We start from the raw sequence: 20,243 nt of genomic DNA, 5'->3' as shown, positions 1-20,243 counted from the left end.
ATCTGGTTGGAGAGTTTGGTGAGTCCTCAGACATAGTCCCCAGAGGTCAGGTGGTCTCCGAGGGGTTCATCTGAGATAATACTCAATTGCAGCAGAAAAGGCCGCAAAGCCTCCACATCCTAGCACCCCTGCCTTCAAACCCGCTGGAAAACAGAGAGAACAGACAGATGACATCTCTAGTTAGTTCCAAGAGTCTGACATTTGCATGTCAGGCAATGATGACAGTGAATGCTATGTAAAACCTACCTCGGGATCCAATCAATCCACCAGTTACACAGCCACTGTACACTGCATTCTTCCAGTCTGTTTTACCCCTGTGCTGAAAATGTCAAAACAACACAATGATTTTGAGAACATGCCTTGGGTATAGAACAGCAAGACAACATCCCGCCACAAGAGGGCAGTACAAGACTATAATCGGCACTGATCACAGCCCAGTCTTGACCCTCACCTGTCTTTATGAGTATCTTATTGCCATTAAGGCTACCACTTAAGAATGACTTATGTAGACCTAATACATTGTGTGTAAGGACCTGCCTGTTGCTTATATTAAGATAACGATTAGATGAATAATGTACAAAATGGGACAGACTGATGCAATATGTCAGAGGGATGTATTATAGCAACCTACTGATTCGATGATGCACTCTGTACAGGAGAACATGGCGCCAATAACCGCAAAGTTCTTGGCATATGACATCCCCCTCTGGCCCATGTCTTTGAGGACCTCTCGTGCTGAGGGGGTTTTCATTGGGTCTTTGGGATCAAACCCCACGTTGGTGTCTATGCCTGCAGTGAAAACACCGAAAGCTCCTCCAAGGACAAAGCCTGTTAAGGAAACACAGAAGAGAAACATGTTGTTGTTAGAAAGGAGGGATGTGCAAACAGTCCAAATCAAGTGTAGGAACGTCTACTACACCACCACCACCCTCCGGCCTCTCACAGATGCCTGGACAGACCCTGGCCAGACACAAAACGGTTGAACTAACGTGACATACATTACTCTGGCTGGCGATTTGCAGAAAGCATGATTCAGACATGCCTTTAGGTAATAGCCTACGTATAGTTGTGTTTGCAAGCCATCTTGTAAGGTTGTTTTTACCTCCAACACACGCCAGGACTGCCTTAAAAGCACAGCTCTCCATTCCCCGTTGTATCATCTTTTCCTCATCGGATTTGAATGGGGTTGGAAGTCCTCCCATTACAGTAGGGTTTAGGTCCTTGATTTGCCTTTTGTCCCCGATTAAGTGTTCCAGCAGCATACTATATTGGAACTGGTCACTATCGGCACTCGGATCAGCCGGGGCTGAGCCTTGAGCGCCTGGAACAGGAGCACTTCCACCATCCACGGTCGTCGCCATGATGTGCAATGACAGCGTGAGTTGAGTAAATGCCAAAAATACAAAGAACTGCAGATTCAACATATCCAGAAGGGTGCCGATAAATTAAATAAATGTTGATCAGTTGAAGATAATATTTTATATATAGCCTATATACATACATGTTTTGCCTTTATATTACTTTGAGTTACTTCATATTGTAATAGAGTTTATTACTCTTTCGCTGATTCGACACAACTTGATTCTGCAGACGACCTTCAGTATGAATTGTAGACGTCAAATCTCAGTTGTTTCATATTTAAATTGGAAATACGCTTCGTCTACTTCAAATTACAGTTCTGGCATTCTTGTATTAACAAATATGGTGGAAAAACTTTATAAAACTGTAAAATGTGGGTGTGAAAAATCAGTGAGGACAGTTTTTCACTGAACCTATTGAAAAACGTTAGCAAATGTTCTCGTAATTTTCTAAAAATATAATAATACATTATGAGAAACTTTTTTTTACGTAAGAAAACGGTCTTGATGCATAAACCTACATCTCCCAGAGTGCTTTATAAACACTGCACCAAACTCGCTCGCACCACCTACTGGAACAGTTCTGTCCACGCGCGAACATCATCACAGCATCAACAGCAGCGCACCGCAACGTTACAGGTGAGATGAGAAACAAATATTTTCTTGCTCTTCTGCATTGCTACCCAGCCGTACACACGACACTATATAGATAGCAAACGATGTCCGTAAAGTTTTTCATTCGAACCATTTGGCAGTCGATTTATGTCGAGTTTTGTGAGGTTGACAGCAAATGACGACCAGATGCCCGTTGACAGCTACTGTATTGTACAGTACTTTTGACAGCTAGCTAGCTGACTTTTAGTTGTCATGGTTGTCACGACTGTCATTGATACACTGCTTAAGCTATTGGTTATTTAGGTGAACCATTCCTTCTGTGTCTTTAATGTCACTTCGCGTATCAGTAAGAAAGCTGCCGTATTCTTGTATTCGTAGACTTGAGTGACTTCAAGTCAACACGCTTATGTTACCAACGGCTGAATGCAGTCTCATACAGCCAGGACAGATTCTCATGATTGAATGATGAACGGTAAAACTCATGCCACTGCCAGGTGTCCCGTGCGTGAAGTACGCAGGACCGTATTTTTATATTGTAAAATATATCGCTGTGATTTTTACGCAAGCGACATTTGACTATAGTACTTGTCACGTCAGTTTTTCAGTTAAAAGTAACTTAAGACATCGACGCTGTGACAGTGGACAACAGGTGCAGTAATCAAAGGCTTAAAGTTGTATTGTACCGTCATTGCATCATCAGACTGAGCATCCTGTTTCCACAATAATTGCGTACTTCAGATAAGATGGTCAGATGGTACTTGACATGATTGGTACTTAGTGTGGATTGCGGCATTCATTTCACATGATCAACCATCCAGTTGTTCCTCATTAGCGCTTCTTGGTGTGGCAGTCAGCTTTGTTGTGTTTAGTCTAGTCATCAGCATACGTTGTTATTTCTTTAACAGATCCTTAAGTGCTTCATTATGGCACTCAATGGTACACAGAGCTACTGTGTGCTCTTCCACAGCTCCTCTATTACTTGGGTCCGCCCATAAAGTACACAGTCAGAGGCTTCAGGAACGGTCAAATGAGCGCCTGAAAATGATGCTTAAACTCGTAAGCTGCTGCTATTTTTGGTCTTCCTTTACAGTGTGCAATTGTTTTATGTCAGGGTGACTGAAGGGAATGAAAGTTCTGAGGCTGCCTTCCCCCAAACATATCTTTTCCAAGTCAGACCATATTTATCATGCCCTTTATTTGTGTTTTCAGGAGAAGGAAAAAAGGGACAAAGCGACAAAGGCCAAATAAGGTGAGGGCATATTAGTTTCACTTGGGCCACAAATCCCATCCTCCACTCTTACACTCTCAGTTTCCTTTGATGGCGCTGTAGAAGGAGAGTGCCAAGAAAAAAGTACAAACTCCTTTTCCAGACTATGTGAAAGTTATATGTAGGTAATTACACCCCTTGTTTTGCTCATGACCAACTACCCAAGAAATGGAAATAGCTAGAACTCTGTCTTTGGCAGAGGACAGGACACCCCGTCCTAGACAGAGCAGGCCCCTTGGTCGTTGTGGCAGTCTCGATCAACTGTAGAATCGGACAAACTGCTGCTGAGGTAGTGGACTAACACTACATACTGACTACCTCCAAAACATTGCACAATCCCAACTTCCTCTCCCATACAGCCAAATCTGCTATATCGTTCTACTTTCATTTCCTCCCTCGATGTTGTGCCGTAGTGACGAGAGAAACGAAATAGCCGTGCCTTTCTTGTACTGTTCCAGACTATGAGGAGAGAGAGAGGTCACCTCAAACCATGTGATTGACAATCAAGCCCGTGTAGTATAGTGGAACCATTCATCCCTGAGCATTCAGTCCTTTTAACAGCCCAGCTTCGGTCATTGGCAAAGGAGAGGACAACCCCCCACTAGCTTGGCTCGTTGGGATCCAGGAGTCACCTACCTACGTGTCCTCACTGCGTGTCACAGCAGGGCCAAGGGTAGTAAATCTGCTTCCCACTCACATCTTCATCACGGCCGTGCTGTGCTGCGCTCCACTGCTGAGCTCATTACGGCCTCCTCTCTCTCTCTCTGGAGGGCTGGAGCTGCTATTAATAGCCTGGCCTCTGGTGAGCTGCCTAAGAGGGGGGTGGGGGGCAGGTCCAGTTGTGGAGGTGGGGGGTGCTGGGGGGGGGGGGGGGGGGTACGGGGTAATCTGAGTACGTGAGGGCTAAAATGTCCTGTTCACCTGAGTCAGGGCTCACAATGAGCTGTGTGTCGGGGGGGGGTGGGGGGGGGGGGGGGGGGGGGGGGGGGGGGGGGGGGGGGGGGGGTCATTCAGGGTACCAAGTGGCCTTGATTCAAAGGCATTTTCAAGGTTTCCCCTCAGTGCTGCACCACAAAGATAGAATACAGGATGTACTTATATGACTGATGTTCCCCATACGGTGTGTTTCATCACCATCCAGCATTCTATGATTACCCGCTTCATATTGGAGTATGATAAAGGAGTGGTGGTGACACAGCCGTTGGAGAACGTCCTCACCCAGCTGCAGTCAGCAGAGAGAGACCGACTCGGCAGTGATGTCACATGACACAGGCAGATTACAGTACATCACCGCAATGCAATACAGCTCTAGCACACAACAGGGGGTTCAGGGTACAATACAGTCCCGTTTGCTGGGTTTCCTGTTACAGGCTTGGACCCTCAAGCCTGAATAATGGCAATTCCCTGCTTGTGTAGGTATACAAAGACAAGCACCATGTTGTAAATGCTATGCATGGTGCAGATTAATCCATGTTCTTGACAGTGTAGAATTGGGAAACCCAGAGATGATTATTTCACCGCTGTGCGGTTTAAGATATGGTGCCAGAAAGAGAGAGAGAGACAGAGAGAGACAGAGAGATGTTGGATGAGGGCCCAGTCATTGGGGGCAGCCCTGGCTAATAGCTACAGTACCTGATCCTCAATAGCCCCCCTGTGTCTAACCTGGACGACTACACCAGGATATCCTGTGTAAAAATGTTTCCATAACTCGTATCGTCATGACAGTTAGACGTCCACTGGATGGTTCTGCTTCTCCATGCTTTTGTCTGTCCGATTGGTTCTCCATCAAGTGGTAATTAACCACTCCAGGGGCAATTATTCCACGTTCCATTTCCTGTCTGTTCTGTAAGGGTATCCTGCTGTTTGTAATGAGAGTGGCACTCTCTACCCTCATCACGAGGAGTTTAAGGAAATTGCTATCATCATCCTTCCCCTCCTCCCCCTCTGTACATGCACTGACACCAGTGAAAACACTCAAGACACATGTACGCACACACACACACACACACAAACGCACAAACACAGGGCCGTTTGAAAGGAACAAGCGCTGAGTTATCTTTGCCCAGGGGGCTAGGCCTGGTCGGCATACCGTTGGGTGGACTGGCACGTCTTTCATTGCAGAGATAAGGCCAGCTGGGCAGCGGGGAGTTAGGGACGGGCGCCGGCTTGGCACCGGTTCAGTCGCTGCGAGGGAACAGTCGAAGCTCTCACGTTGAGCTAGACAAGCCCTCGTGTGTTTGCAGGTCGCAGGTCGCATTACAGTCAGGAAGTGTAAACAAGGTGAGGAAGGACAGTCACTGGCGTCTGCCCCTCACGGTCTCTCACCACGTCTCGCCGTGGATGGACAGGTAGGCTCGATGATACGAGTTATGTTTAACGTGCCAACTGTCTGTTTGGAAAATGTTCTCCGTCTGTAGATCTTATGCATAGCCGACAATCTTAGGAAGACATGTTTGCCTTGAAGGCTGCTTCAGGGCCCAGGCTTTTTGCCACGGGGTCTGTTTTGGTAGACGGTGGTGGAATGTACAGGAAACGACATGCATACTTGTCGTGAAGAATGATAATCAGCATCACTAACTGGGAGGAATGCTACCTCCTTTCATCGTTCATCTGGCCTAAGTTATTCAGTCAGATACTTCCACGTCCTCCCATTGAAATGCCGTCCGCCTTTTTCGCTGTGTTGCAAATCCACGGAGGTTTTGATCTGATTTACAATGAATGTATGACATTTCTCAAGGTGAAAAATCAATGGCTGATATCGGATACGGGCGTGGAAAGCACAGTGGATGAGCTTATGGATTTCTCGGATGTTTGGGAGTGCCATCAAATGTTTGTTCACAGCAGCTGACAGAGAGAGCTAGTATTATTCCGTTCCTCATGCGACTGATACTGAAAACACCCACGTCTAACATCAACCAACTGGCTCCCGTGTCACAGATAGGAACGCGCCTTCTGAGTTGGACAATATTTGCGTGAGCCTAGTATTCCATCTCCTGCCACACAGCAGGTTGCTATTAGCGACTTCCTTGACTTGCAGGGCTGTGCTGGCTTTGTGCTACAGCTCCTTGCGAGGTGGCGCTGGTTTCTATGGCTTCTGCCTCCCACTCACCGGGCAAGAGGAGCTTGCTGAGCTAGGGAGAGGAGAGAGGAGGCCAAAGCGGTGGAGAGACCGTTGGCTCTGTCAGAACAGGAAGTTTGGCCCTTGGGGAGCGCGGCTCTGAGAAAGAGATGAAACATCAAATATACATGAGGTTCTCATCTCCTCCTTTAGCCCGGATAGTGAATTCAGACCAAAGATGGTGAATTTGGTTGACATTCAGGCCGTGGGTGGCTAGGTTTTCTCAGACGTGAGCGAATTACATTAGGTGTTCTCTCTTTGCGGTGATGGAAAGGGCTATCTCTCATGTTGATGCACAGACGGCCAGCTCAGATGCAGGGAGATACTCGTCAACTCAGCAATTTCTCCCCATATCATTCCCTTCCTCTCATCTCTTTTTAATCTGAAAAAAAAAATGCAGATTAAAGCTTAAACAACTTTCTTCTGCCTGCAGACCCCCCTCCATATTCCTTTGCGGCACGATGGTGCTTCATCGATCCGCATGTATCATCTACAGTCCACAGGCTTAGTTGTAACTGTACTTGCTCTTTCGGTTGGAGCAGTGCACCAGTTTGACATCGTATGGCCTGTGTATTTGTTTTGGACTGAAACGCTAGCCTTTATCGGAGAATAAAGAAGGTCTTGCTCCGTCACAAGCCCTCATGACTGACTCCTCTGGGCTTGTTCTGTTCCTGTTCCTTCATGTGACAGTCTCCCTCTAGTCAGCCCTTCAGTACACGTCTCTGTTTCAGAATGAAACACACACGACATAGCTTTAGTCTAACGATTGATATATGATATTTAGTCTAATAGTCTGGTATGTGATACGATGATATTGTTTGAAAGCACTATAATCAATATCTTTCACTCAGGGAGGGATACGGGCTGGACCACAAGGGAACTGTCCCTGGGGCTGACCCTTGATACTACTGCTTTGACTAAATATGAATCCATGTTAAACTCTGTTCCCAATCCCCCCTGGGTAAAGGGGGGCATAGGGAGAGAGCAGAGACTGGCTCACAGCATGACTCGAACTATACACTTCCTGAATCTCTCAGAGACCGTCTGAAGCCCAGCACTTGGCACACTGGCTAACCCTTCCAGGTGCTCCACAGATGCTCAAGAGCTGCTGACGTGGACCCACACACACACACACACACACGTGCACACACAGACCGACTGTAAGCCTAATGAAAGTCTTATGCACATAAAGTGCTGCTTCTGACAGGAATTTGATATAACGCAGTGTGGTCTGATCTGGCCCTCTGACTGACTGGCTAATGTCCAGATGTTTCTCTGATGCTCACTGTGTTTGTGGTGATGTCTCAGCAGTCCACACACACCCACACACACACCCACACGCTGGTACATTGCTCAGCTGAGGGCTAGCCCTGGCTGTAGTGAGAGAATCCCCCTGTGGAGATTCAGGTTAGCTTTTAGTGTTACATTTATGGACGCCCCTGGCTCTGACTGCCAGAGCCTCAAGTGCTTCCATGGAGTGTTTATCTCAGGAGCTGATGGGGTTTTTCCTGTGTGGGAGCCAGTCTGACTCTGGGCCTCTTTACCACACAATCAATAGGAATCTATTACGCTTCAGTCCTCTTCACCGCCTTTGTTTAGCGGACAAGTCCACGATGACGACAGCGACTCGGGTCCCCTCCCTCTGTTGTGTAGCGTTGTGTTGTTTTGATTATTTAATCTTTGGAGGATCCGGATCTGGCCACGTACTGTCCATTCATTGTTGTCCTCAGGAGTTACCGTTGCCTGGTGAACAGGCAACCATACCGGTTTTCATACCAGTCACGTTTGTCTTCTGATCTAAAGAATATCCTCCTCCATCTTTGTTTCAAAACGATTGTGTTGCTCAGGAGTGACAAATAGAGGCTCACAGCAACAGCGGTTCTCTTGTCTCCAGGAGAATATGATTGGCTGTATTTCTCTCCGTTAGACGTGTGGGGAATCTGAGTCAGTGTTTATTTTATTTTGTATTATTTTCGTCTGGAGAGATGGAGAGAAGTAGAGAGTGGAGGAGTGAGGATGAAGACAGCGTGGGGAAGCGTGCAGGGTCGTAGAGACGCCTGTCTGTATTCGGAGGCTCCGTCTGACTGCCTCTCGTGTTTCTGTCTCTAAGGAGTTTCTGTCTCTAAGGAGTGAGCTATCGAGCGGATCCACTCCACACAGGCTGGTGCTGTCACGTATCCCACTGAGACAGGTGGCCTCTTCGGGAACAAAGCGGCCGCCGGCCACACATCCACGCCTCCTTCTTGCATTATTTAGTCTCCTGCCCAAGCACTCTCACACTTCCTGGGTTGTATTTATGTGTCTAGTTTGTGTTAAGGGGACGTGTCATAAAACGAGGGTGTAAACCTTCACACTCGGAAGTTCACATTCACCAACATGGAGATGCTGATCCGATAAGGATTGAAACTAGCCGTTTTTGACCGTGACACGCTAGGGTGCTGGTGTCCTGCGGTAATGTTATCGGTGGAATGGAGCCCGACTGATGCTAGGCCCGGCTACGTCCCCAATTAATTCAGCAGAGGCTTTGCTGTCAGTCTGTTCTCGCTGGCTGAAAAATCTTGACAATGACATTGAAAGCGCTGGACAGGACTGATATTGTTTTGCTCAAACGGCCGTTGTTCAACTCTCCTCAGAGTGTTGTCGGTGAAAAGGCTGTGGTGAAGCGGAAGGCAGGCCGTTCGGGCCTAATCGGGCTCCACATCTCTATGTGGGGTGTCAAACAGGATGTGGTGCCTGTAAAGCATTCAGAGACATTTCTCAGCCCTTCGCAGAGCCTTGGAAACAGACTTTTGTATGGTGCAGGGGTGTGGTTGGTCAGAGTTCCCCTCGCACCACACACCACAAACCAAAGCCTGTTTCACCCTGAACCAGAAAACAGCGTTCTCCCACTACCCACACGCTCCTCTGGCTCTGGCATGCCGGAGGCTGACGGATCCAAATTAGAACAGTTGGAAAATGTATAAAATGTAGACCCCCGCCACAACCACAGCACTGCGCCTCTGCTCGTTGAAGAGGCCCGGAGACAAAGACCAACTTTGTTTTTTGCGCTTCTATGTTGGTTCAGGAGACCGATGGTCCGACTGCCCTCCAACAACTTGGAATTCAGAATCTTTTTTCAGGTTGTAGCCTAGAGTGTATTATTGTGAATAACCGCACATATATACATACAAATAGGTCTGAAGTGAAGCAATGAGCTCTCTAAACTACTGTAATGCCGGTGTACAATAGGGTAATTGTGTCATCTTGCCCTCAGCTACACAGTCATGATTCAAGGTGAATCAAATGACAAGCCAGTGGCATAGGGGGAAAGAGGGAAGACTCATGATGCAGATGCAACTGTGAAACAAATAGCTCGTGAGCATTTCCCTAATGGAAAGTACATTTCATAAAACACAGCTCTTCTCATTCTCTTACCATCCAGGCGACTGCACTTGAGGCGAGGGGAGGGGGGGGGAAGAGGGAAAATCAGAGTGGAGAAGGAACTTCCTCGTGGCTAGACTCTCTCCTCTCTGTACTGAGTGTGTGTGTGAAAGAGAGAGAAAGAGAGAGAGTGAGAGAGAGGCACATCCACTTGCAGCACAGGGGCAGGCAGCCTGCAGTGCTTCCGTGTCCTGAGCACTGTGTAGAGCACTAGAGGCAGCTGCTACTCCTGATCGTTGCTCTATCCCTCTCTCTCCCTCTCTCTCGCTCTCTCTCACTCTCTCTCTCTCTCTCTCTCTCTCTCTCTCTCTCTCTCGCTCCTCTCTTTCATTCTCAGAAAGGCAGTGCTGAGGAAGGCTACCGCTACTCTTCAACCTTAGTCCCAGCACACTCAAGTAGGATTCTCCTGTGTGTGTGTTGTGTTAGTGTGTGAGGGTGTGTATCACTCAGAGCAGTGGCAGGCACTGAAACTCAGACTGGGACCAAGTCACATGATTCCTAAACACCTGTGAGGATACTCAAGACCAGTTTTTTTTTTTGGTGCTGGTTTTTTCTTTCACTGTAAGTACTCCTTTTACAAGACTAACCTTCCTACTCTCTCCTGATCTGATATCTCTCCTCCAGTGATTTCGACCCGTGTTTGAGTCTCCGTCCGACCTTACAGAGGCATGCCCTCGAGTCTGTGACGACAAGCGTCGGCGTTCAAACGCTCTCTGTGTGGGTCTAACTTGAGACGTGGACCATGTGGGCTGGCTGGCCTGGTCTCTGGCCCATCTGTTCTAACAGAGCGCTGTTTGACAACGTCACATGCCGTGTTTGTCCTCAGTGGAGTAGAGCAGTCCCTCTCTCCGTGTGTAGGCCGAGGGGTTATTTAAAGCCTGTGGGACCCAGGCCTGCGTCCCGGGGCTGGGCCACGCGGGACACTCGAGAGGATGTGATGAAGCGCCGTGATATTCAACCCCAACATCCTCCCTCTCCAGACAGCTGCCAAACGGGGGGGGCCGGGGCAGGAGGAGAGAGGACGCCCGGTTCTGCTCTCCTCTGGAGGGAGGAAGGGGATGCTCGATGAATGAGATCTCAGATGTTAGCTTCTCACTTTGAATACATGATAGTAGTAGCAGGTTTGACAGAAGGAGGAGCATGGCTACAGTGCGGGGTCTGCAGGCGGCATCAGGAAGCCCGCGTCGCTCTCACGTGCTTCAGTCTGTCGGGTCTCAGCTGGCATCTCCCCGGCGGGGGTCCCTGTGCGCTCGGAAGAGAGCGTGCAGCCGCGTGCGGCCGCGTGTGGCAGCGTCAGTCGTGTCTCTGACGGGAGCGGGCGCCGGAGGGCTCGGGAGGAGCGAAGGCTTGCGTAGGTGGCGGGGAGCACGTGTTTCTTCCTGGAAAAACACAGGAAGTTGGGGTGAGCGAGCTCATCATGTGGCGGAAGGGGGAGGGGAGGGGGGCCGGTGGGGGGGTTGTCTGAGAGAGGCTTGTCAGTCGTGGTAGTGGCTGGTCTGAGAGAGACTTTGATGAGAGAGGCTCTCTGCTGTCGGTGATGCTCTTATGTGGAGAGAGAGTGAGAGTGTGAGGTGTCCCTGCCACGCTCTGCTGCTGATGATGGGAGCCCGCCATATCCCCATCTGCTCCCTCAGCTACACGCACACACACACACACACACAAGCGCTATGCCTGGTTACATTTTAACTATCCAACCCATTGCCTGCCCCCTGTGTTAACCTAGTTTCAGTGTGATGTCAGATAGTTCCTTTATTAGTGTTCACTGCAGTCTATCAGTTAGCCAGGGTGTCGTGTATGCGGGGTAGCTGGGTAACTACAGTGTGTGTTGCGTATGGGATCCAGTAGGCCTGCAGGTTTTAGCATGACTGAAACTGTCCGTCTGTTTTCTGTCATACAAAGCAGATGAGTGAATTTACATCTCAATCTCAGAGGGATAACAAATGTTCGTTGCGAGCAGTCCTTATCAGTCTCCTGCAGCCTTGCTCCCATGTCTAATGCCAAATACTTTGAGGGTTTCCTCTTGTAAGGGAAGCCCTAACATTCATTTTTTCGGCTGCTCAAAGAATGTAATTCAGGACGTGAGCAACCCAACAGTTAGGGCTGTGGCTCTGTGGGACTGAAGCTAGGAATCAGCTACTTTTTCATTTGAACATAATGTAGACAAAAAGTCCATATATAGCTTGCCCACAATCCATTTGGGCTGGCACCCATGATCCCCCAGAGGGGTCTGTTTTAGTTGGTATTGTTTTCGACTGAAATCAAAAAGAGCTGTTAAAACCATGCGTTCATCATTGCCATCAGGATTCCATTTATCATAAAGCCTGGGCTTGTGACTACTAGGCTGCTAGAAATGCAGGGATTTGACATTCAAGCTATTTTTCACATTTCTCTCTCTCTCTCTCTCTCTCTCTCTCTCTCTCTCTCTCTCTCTCTCTCCTCTCTGAGACATTTGGGTTTCTAATTAGGTCATTGTAGTGTATGTGGGACACAGTCCTGACTCTTGAAGAACTGCCCTTCTCCCTACAGCAGATCTTTAAGAGGTCGTCTTTACATAACCACGTTCGGTCGAGGACCATTGACTCACGAAGGTGAACCAGACGACTCTAGTTTGTCTTCTGCAGTGCAGAGTCCGAGCCAGACAGCTCAGCGCACAGGCTGCCATAGCGCCGAGAAGGACCATCTCAGCAGAATATAGGCCGTGTGAAGTGAGTCACTCGTTGGCCTTTCTGTCGGGTCTGTATTGGAAAGAAATAGAACCAAGGTTAAAAGGAGACACTGCGTCAGTTCCCCACCCTCTTCCTCAATTTCTGTTATTTCACAACTCGACTCGGCTATTTCCCAATGAGCAGTACCTCGTGGTACGTCCAGACTCGGGTGGAAAGCTGCTCTTGGTCCTCCTGTGTCGGGCCCCTTGGCTGTGGTACTAGAGCTGCCTGGCAGACTGGGCCAGGCAGGATGGATGGCATTCACACAATCTCGCCATGAGAGGAAGGGCCTCGCATCATATGACACTCACACACACACACACACACACACAGGGATACACAAACACACCTCCAGTACACAAACACACGCAAATACTGAAACACCAGCACGCACACTCACTCAAACACACACCCAAACAGAGTTCACTCTGTGCTCTCCAATCAGATAAGGCCGTAAGGACCCGCGAGGTTTCTCTAATTACAGTCCAGTGTAAAACGTAGCACTGGGAGCTCTGAAACAGCTTCAGGATGTTCTGTCCTGCAGCCTCCGGTCCTGCGAGCGTGTGAGATTTGGCTGGTGTTGGTCGTGAGCCAGCCTTGTTGAACTCATGCTTACTGTCTGTCATTGCTCCCCTGGAGGTGAAGCAGTAGGCTATAAATACAATGCCTGCTTCTGCAGAGCCTTGTCAATCTGCTAGAAGGTAACCTGCTGCGTGCATGAGAGATGGGCGACAAGGAGAGCGGTTCATGTGAAACTTCGAACCGATGCCCTTTGGCAGGTTTGATATGACATTGGTGCAACGCTATCCGCTGCACAGCGCTGCCCCGAGGGGCCCGCCGTAAGGGAAGTGCTGCGAGAGTCATCATCATTTGGATCCCAGCGTTGCCAGTGAGGAAGAGAGAGAGGAGTGTGATAGCGTGGGAGGGCAGGGAGAGGACATGATGTTTGCCCTCAACTGACCCCTCTTACTGAAGAAGGCCATCTCCATTAGCTCTCTCACTTTCTCGAAGTCTCTCCTCTCCCCAGGACATGCCCCTCCTCCTAAGGAATCCACCATTGTCCTTGACACTGTCACGCCCGTGGCCGTGCCCCAGCCTAAGTGCATGTTTGGGCTCTGCCCTGTCCCTGCGTGGTCTGGGATTCCGTCTGCCCCCGGGTCTGGTCAAGTGTCTGTCCAGGTTTTGAGTGCTTGTTTGAGGTCATCTGTGTGTAGTTGTGGCCTGCTGCTGTGTAGGTCTGCTCCTCGTCTCGGTCTGTGTTGGTGACTCTCTCTCTGTGTGATCCTACCCTGCTCGTTCCTAGTTTGGTTGAAGAAATATGCTTTGGTTTTGTTTAGTGAGCCTGCCTCTCCCTGCTTTTGGGTCCTCCTCCTGCACTCACACCCTGACAGACAATGCACCATTGTGGAGGATCTGAGTCTCGTGTTTGATTGTGATTTAACCCATTGTACCACCAGGTACAGTAAATGTTTGTGGCACTAATATGTTCCCCGTTCTGTCATATTCACTATTCCCTTTGTGTCGCCATTTCCTATTGTTTACCAGTAACATGCTCCGTACTAAGCAGGCTATAGAGTAGCAGCGGTAACATTTCAGGGTTGGATTCCAGCCTGGGTCATTTCCTGCATGTCTTCACATCTCCCTCTTCTATACGTTTCCTGTCTTCCTTTGACTTGCAGTCAGAACAGGCCAAAAAAAATATCGTAAAAAAAGTGTCTGCAGCTCATAAATGCCGGGGTGTTGTGTTCACATTTCGGTCTCCTGGTCCCGGTAGTGTGGAGGAGATGTGATAGGGCAGTGTGTTTGCCCCTCTGTCTGACAGGAAGCTGGCCTACCTCAGCCAGCCTGAGAGACGACTGCCGGGCCGTATCCTCGCCAGGCAGGCCCACCATCATCCCCTTATCCTCCTCCCACACCCTGAGCTGACTCGTTCCTCCGCAGTACACACACACACACACACACACACATGCCTTATTCAGCCATTCATCTAAGTGTAGCCTGGCTTGTCTCAGTTCCTACTCTGCTAAATAACTAAATGTAAATAACTAAATGTACTCTTTTGAGAATCCACATCATGGTCCATCGTCTTGGACGATCCTCATTCTGATTGGCCGTGGGTATTCACGTCCCCTTTCTCTCCCTCCTGTGCCAGGCTGCAGGTAGCAGACAGAGAGCCATGCTGAAAGGGGGCAGCGCCAAGGCGGGGCTGCCCAAGCCGAGCCTCCAGGAGCGGGCCAAGCAGGCCTCGGCCGCCCCCTCCGCCCCCGCCTTCGCCATGAAGACCTCCAGATCCTCCAACACCCTGGCCTCGGACCTGCGCCAGAGCAGGGTGAGCAGCTGCAACCGCACACAACACACACGCACACATTGTACACACACTCTTAGCTCACAGTCTTCCATCACCCTTAGGAATGACGGCACGTTGAAGTGGTTTGTTGGGAAGAGAGAGAGATAGGATACCTCTCTCATTTGTGTGAGAGGGTCACTCGTCTTTCATGTCCACGGATGATTGGAAAACTCAATTCTCCAGTTAATCTGCGGGCCACCTGCGGCCTGCCTGACCTCGGTGGAATGTTCTAGCCTAGAGCACCACTGACTGACAGCAGGACTGGATCTCTATTTGTCTCTCCTGGAGGGATGTCTAATCCTGTGTGCTTCACACTCAATCATATTGATAGGCTGCATGATGAGTTTGGGGGAAATGTTAATGTATTCCCTTCCCTAAACCTGTGTGTGTGTGTGTGCTGCAGCTGAAGAGAGCCAGCAGTGACGATGCCTTGGCCAAGCCTGCTGCGGGAGCGATGGCGTCGGGCTCCAGGATGAGGAAGACGGTGACCACCGGAGCCATCTCTGACCTGGCGGAGGCCCGGCCTCGGGGCTTCTCAGGTAGGCTTCTCGCTCACAGTGCCCCCTGGAACACAGGCTAGTTACACACACACACGCACGCCAGTCACAAGACAAACCAACTGATGTGTGCAGCTCTGCACACAGCCACATGTACACACACACACGCACATACCCACACAAAAAGAGCACTTCCCTTTTACAGGCCTGCTTCCCACAGAAATAACAGTCTACCTGAATTTGAGCGCCCGGTCCTTCCCACACAGTATGACTGGACAGCCAAACGTCAATATTATTCTGACTGTTCCGTGCTTCCTTGCGAATGTTATTGTTGGTTATCTACAAGCTGAGTGTGTCAGTGTGGTGGAACCGCCATCATGTATTGACGTTTGCAAAATGATGGCCAGAATTCATTTTTTTCTCGTGATTTTTTGTTCGAGATCCTCATCTTTCATTTCCAACAGAGCTGAAACTTAAGTTGTACTTACTTCCCACCAATGACCACTAGGGGGCCACAGCTCATCATTCAAATCCAAACGGTTCACGTCGAGGGTGGATGCCGCTCGATCTTTGCCTCGGTCTCTGTCCTCTTGATGTTAAACTGAGTCTGTTCCCTGTTTGGCTGGACTACTAAGATGTGCGGGTGGCTGTTAGACAGTCCAAGACTTCTAAGGAGTCCAGATCCTGGCAGAGTGGACCCAATCAAGCTATCCTCTGAAATCCCGGGGTCATTTCTCTGAACCGTGGCCATTTTTCTTTGTCACGACACGGAAAATATGACATTTGTTTTCCAGCGAGGTCTATGGGAGGGTGAAGAATGATCCTCATTCTTATCTTGAGAGAGCTGAGCTCTTTGTGTTCATTTATATGTTTCGGTGTGTGCGTGTGTGTGTGTGTGTCTTGTTGGTATTCAGCATTCAAAGCTTGGAGGGTTCAGCTGTGGGTGAACATGATGTCTATGGAGCTCGAGAACACCCAGTCCTTGTGCTCGACTGAGTGCAAACCTCCACAGCGCCCTCAGCACATTACTCTGTCCCAGTGACAGGAGCTCCACCAAACGCTCACCCCTTGGAGAACACACCCATCCTTCATAGATCCCTCGGCTCGCCCCTCTGAAGTCCATCGCGCACAATAACTCAGCTTGTTTCCGCGTTTCAACGTTTAGTCAATCATTTATTTGATCCAGGAGGTCCTCTTAGAATAACAGAATAAGCTTGAGAGCTGCTGCATAAGCAGCTTGTTTGAATTAGACTTAAGGGTGAGGTATTTAAAGATTGGGAAAAACCAACAATTAAGAGTACACAATTGGAGTGGACAAAGGCTTTTTCGATGTGACTCGTCCCTCTTAGCTGGGAGGATCCGTGCGATGACTCAGGGCTTGTCTGTGTTGTGTGAGGGAGCGTGCTGATTCCCTTCGACGGGGAAACAAGTGTGCGCCCTCCACGCGTGGGTGTGGCTGGGCATAACCCAATGACGGGAGGCATATTTCGTCTCGCATCACGGAGGAATGTTGGGCTTTTTACGGGCCTGGCATTGTGTGGGAATACCGGAGCCGGGGTGGAGCTGAGCACCCTTTTAGCTGGTTCGAAAGCACAGCTCCTGTTTTGACCTCAGGTGACTGTGCAGACCAGCAAGGAGACTTGTTTTACTGCCTCTACGCCCCCCCCCACCCCCCCGCCCCCCGTACCAGCCGTGGGGAAAGAGCATAGCGTTCCATCAGGGCACGCTTATTGCCTGAGATAATGACATTACGCGCTTTTAGGAGTTTTAATAGCACTCCTCCTCAATCTCTGGAATTACACGATCAAGGACTTTTGCCGCTTTTTACCCCTGGTGGTTTTTCAAGACTTGCGTATATTTAGACCTGCTATTTTTAATTAGTGGTGGGTTTGTGTGTGTGTGTGTGTGTGCATGTAGGTGCTGTTGTGTGTGTGTGTGTATGAATAAGTAGGTTATAGATGGAATATAGATTGCTATCTAGAATCCACCGAACTGCTGTGTCAGCTACCACAAACCACCTCCCTACCTCCTCCACATGAACTGGAGAACCACACGCGGTATAGATCTGTATGCAGCAACCGTGCACCTCAGAGCATCCCTTGGAAGATCCCCCGTGCTAACGGTGTGTGTTGACTGAAGCCCACAGTGTTTGGAGGGGGGGGGGTTGTGTTTTGGGTAGATTGCTAATTCACGTCTCTCTTTAGGGCTGTTGTATAGGAGCAAGACTAATTGATTTCCATGAGACAAAGAGGCCCCGGGGGGGGTTCCAGTGGAGCGGCAGAACCGAGTGTGGTTGTGAAGAACCTTCTCAAGATCCGACACAATTAAGCCCCCTGATTGGCTTTAAATGTATCGGGTGTGTTGGGGGAGGGGGAGGGGGGGGGGGGTTGTGAATGAGTTTTCAAGTACTTTTCACTCCTCGGGACAGAAACGCGATTCTTGCCAATGTGTCATGCATGATGGTTCTATTACTCCAGAAGGAGGCTGGGTCCGGACTATTCTACTGCTAGACAACAAGGCGGGCGTGTGTTAAGTGCTAGATAACGACTTGGTTGCCAAAACACCGGGTCTGTATCGGTGTAGGTTGGCACCGAGTCGGCCTTTTCTTCTGTTTTGGCACAGCCGGCACCCTCTTTTCCCATTGGCAGAGATGCACAATCAAAGGGTTAATAAGCTGGCTGTGATTTTCACGCTGTATACCAGCGATTGTAAACCATGAAAAAAAAAAACACATAAGAACACAGTGTGTTTACCACTGCAGTAGCAGAATCATTAGACAGAGACAGATGGAATATTTGTTTTCAACCTCTGGGATCCAAACTGAATCGTTTATGAGCCCACCGAAGAGGGGAAGCAGCATTTTCATTTTGTTTTTCCCAGACCTCAACAACTCAATAATTAAGTTGGGAGTTTACTTTTCTACTGCATCCTACCGTGTTAGTCTGTGCAGAAACCTCACTCCTAATACAGCTTGACAGTATCTGCTCGGTGACTCAGCATGGGCCTCCTAGGAGCACAGACACACACACACACATACACTCTCTGACATACACTCTCTCTCACACACACACACACACACTCTCACATACACTTTCTCTCACACACACACACACACACACACACACACACACAGGCCAGTGGCCCCCGAGGCTGAGGAAGGTGCAGTCGACAGTGGACCGGACTGGTCCGACTGGTCCTCATGGGGCGTCACCAGCCCAGGCCTCCCGTCCCACATGTTGGAGCGGGAGGGCCAGTCCGCCGTGTGTGCTGGGGAGGGGAGCTGCGGAGGGGAGCTGCCGTCTGAAACGCCGGGGACCCGCCTCCTGTTCCCTCAGAGATAGCACTCCAGGGAGACGGTGTATTTGAATACCGATTAGACGGTGACCCGGGGGCCCTCTGTGGTATTTTGCCGTCGGGATGTTGGGATGTGATATGCAGAGTTAGAGCTGTCCAGGCAGGGGTTGACGATGGAAAAGGGGAGGGGTTACTTTTAATACTTAGGAGGGAAATCTGACAACAACAAAAAAAGCTCTCAGACTCTAATGCTCTCAACACGCCCGCCTGTCGAGATGAGAGATTGTGCTGTCATAGCGTACGTACCGAGGGCTGTGGAGGAAGATAAGCACAGCTCCCAGGGTTTCTCTGTCAACGTGTTCTCCCTCTCTCTGAAGGGGCTGGTTAAGCTTTTGTCAGAAGGGATTACGTAACTGGGAAGGTGTGCCTCGTTAAGTCATTATGTCGGCTGTCGAATCCGTCAACTTTGTTTGTTAACGCTCCTTTCAGCTCATTGTCACTTGAAGAGACACCCGACTGATGCAGGGCCAACGACACTCACAGGCACGCAGACTCGCCGTCAAATGCGAACGACGCAAACCTAGCAGCGCTATTTCTTCATTGTTGTGTGGATGCAAATTTCTGTCTTCTTTGAAGTTGATGTCCCTCAATTTTGAACAACCATATTGAATTTCCTTCTGGATTCCGTATTGAGAGAGACCAGCCTGCGCCTCCAGTCTGTCTGTTCGAGGATGACGAGCTAAAAGCTGTCACGTCCTCAAAGGATGACACCTGAACTCGTTGGCTTATTTAGTGAAGTGAGTGCCTTTTTGTCCAGAGCGGGGCCTAACCCCCAGAGACCAGGCCTCCACTCTTACCCACCCCCCCCCTGCCCCCAGCGTCCCTGCAGCCGGCCTGTCCCACAGCCAGACCCCCATTCCCCTCCCCTGGTCCCTCCCAGCACTTACACTGATTACTGCTGCAGAGAGAGAGAGAGAGACAGAGACAGGTCCTCCGAACCCACACAGCGCCCTGCTGCATCAAGTCCTCCGCTCCACAGCCGGACCCAGGCCCAGCCATCCTGCGGGGGCCGCGCTAACGCCACGACCCCGGTGTGTCTGGGTAACGGAGTCCCTCTCCTATCCGCCGCGCCGCGAGCGCTAAACCAGGCTACATCCCCCACGCTGTGCCGCCAGACAAGGGGTTAACGCCCCCATGACTTATTTAAAGCGCTTCATCAATATTTAAACGGCAGCTTTTGCTGGAGAAGATCCCCAGTGGAGTACGGGTAGAGAGGACAGAGCCCGTCTATAAATAACCCCCCTGCCCAGCCCTGGACTCGCGCTGGGATATGTGCTGGGCATAGCTCCATACCACACAGTCCATTTCCTTATTCTGTACCTGCTTTGATTCAGTATCGGGCCTCTCTTCAAACCGAGGCAGGCTAACAGATGGTGAGATGTCCCAGTCCTGTTCAATCCGGCTGTCGCACGTTGTTGCGTTGCTCTCTGTCCTTGAAGGGACGAGCCATATCTGTAAAGCCTGTTGATTCCCTTTCAATAGTTCGACCACAAGCGTTAGGGCTGTGGCTGTCTTGAGGTGACATGGGGGTGACTGGTGAGGGCTTGCCACCCTCCAGGCTG

At 49.8% G+C, this 20,243-nt stretch overlaps 2 protein-coding genes across 7 annotated transcripts in view; one reads left to right on the top strand and one right to left on the bottom strand.

The window, feature by feature from the left end:
- Positions 1 to 11: 11 nt before the first annotated feature.
- timm22 (translocase of inner mitochondrial membrane 22 homolog (yeast)) lies at positions 12 to 1,373 on the bottom strand. The gene is made up of 4 exons (XM_047020185.1): positions 1,103 to 1,373; positions 632 to 828; positions 247 to 319; positions 12 to 143 (listed from the first exon to the last, which is right to left on the bottom strand). Exons 1-4 carry the CDS (start codon positions 1,359 to 1,361, stop codon positions 67 to 69), a joined length of 606 nt encoding a protein of 201 aa, XP_046876141.1. The 5' UTR covers positions 1,362 to 1,373; the 3' UTR covers positions 12 to 66.
- Positions 1,374 to 1,944: 571 nt separating this feature from the next.
- The window catches only part of specc1 (sperm antigen with calponin homology and coiled-coil domains 1), a 59,620-nt gene continuing 41,321 nt past the window's right edge, over positions 1,945 to 20,243 (top strand). For 2 of the 6 annotated variants that reach the window (XM_047020004.1, XM_047020011.1), the window contains exons 1-4: positions 1,945 to 1,997; positions 3,183 to 3,222; positions 14,636 to 14,812; positions 15,234 to 15,369. In XM_047020004.1, the coding sequence (XP_046875960.1) occupies positions 14,660 to 14,812; positions 15,234 to 15,369 (289 nt within the window). In that variant the 5' untranslated portion in view covers positions 1,945 to 1,997; positions 3,183 to 3,222; positions 14,636 to 14,659. Of the gene's footprint in view, positions 1,998 to 3,182; positions 3,223 to 5,347; positions 5,589 to 9,897; positions 10,340 to 11,081; positions 11,181 to 14,635; positions 14,813 to 15,233; positions 15,370 to 20,243 lie in introns of those variants that run through there. The other 4 variants (XM_047020009.1, XM_047020006.1, XM_047020007.1 and 1 more) reach the window with 4 other exon arrangements.

This window comes from Hypomesus transpacificus, chromosome 5 (genome assembly GCF_021917145.1).
Source record: "Hypomesus transpacificus isolate Combined female chromosome 5, fHypTra1, whole genome shotgun sequence".
Classification (NCBI taxonomy): Eukaryota; Metazoa; Chordata; class Actinopteri; order Osmeriformes; family Osmeridae; genus Hypomesus; species Hypomesus transpacificus.
Note: the sequence above shows the minus strand (reverse complement) of the source record. Positions and strands in the feature narration are given on the sequence as shown.

Bases quoted from the DNA above. Each gene is read 5' to 3' on its own strand.
- timm22 (XM_047020185.1), bottom strand. From the start codon at position 1,361: ATGGCGACGACCGTGGATGGTGGAAGTGCTCCTGTTCCAGGCGCTCAA. The intron at 829-1,102 runs GTAAAAACAACC...TTTCCTTAACAG, and splicing joins AGTCCTGGCGTGTGTTGGAG to GCTTTGTCCTTGGAGGAGCT. The intron at 320-631 runs GTAGGTTGCTAT...TGACATTTTCAG, and splicing joins CAGAGTGCATCATCGAATCA to CACAGGGGTAAAACAGACTG.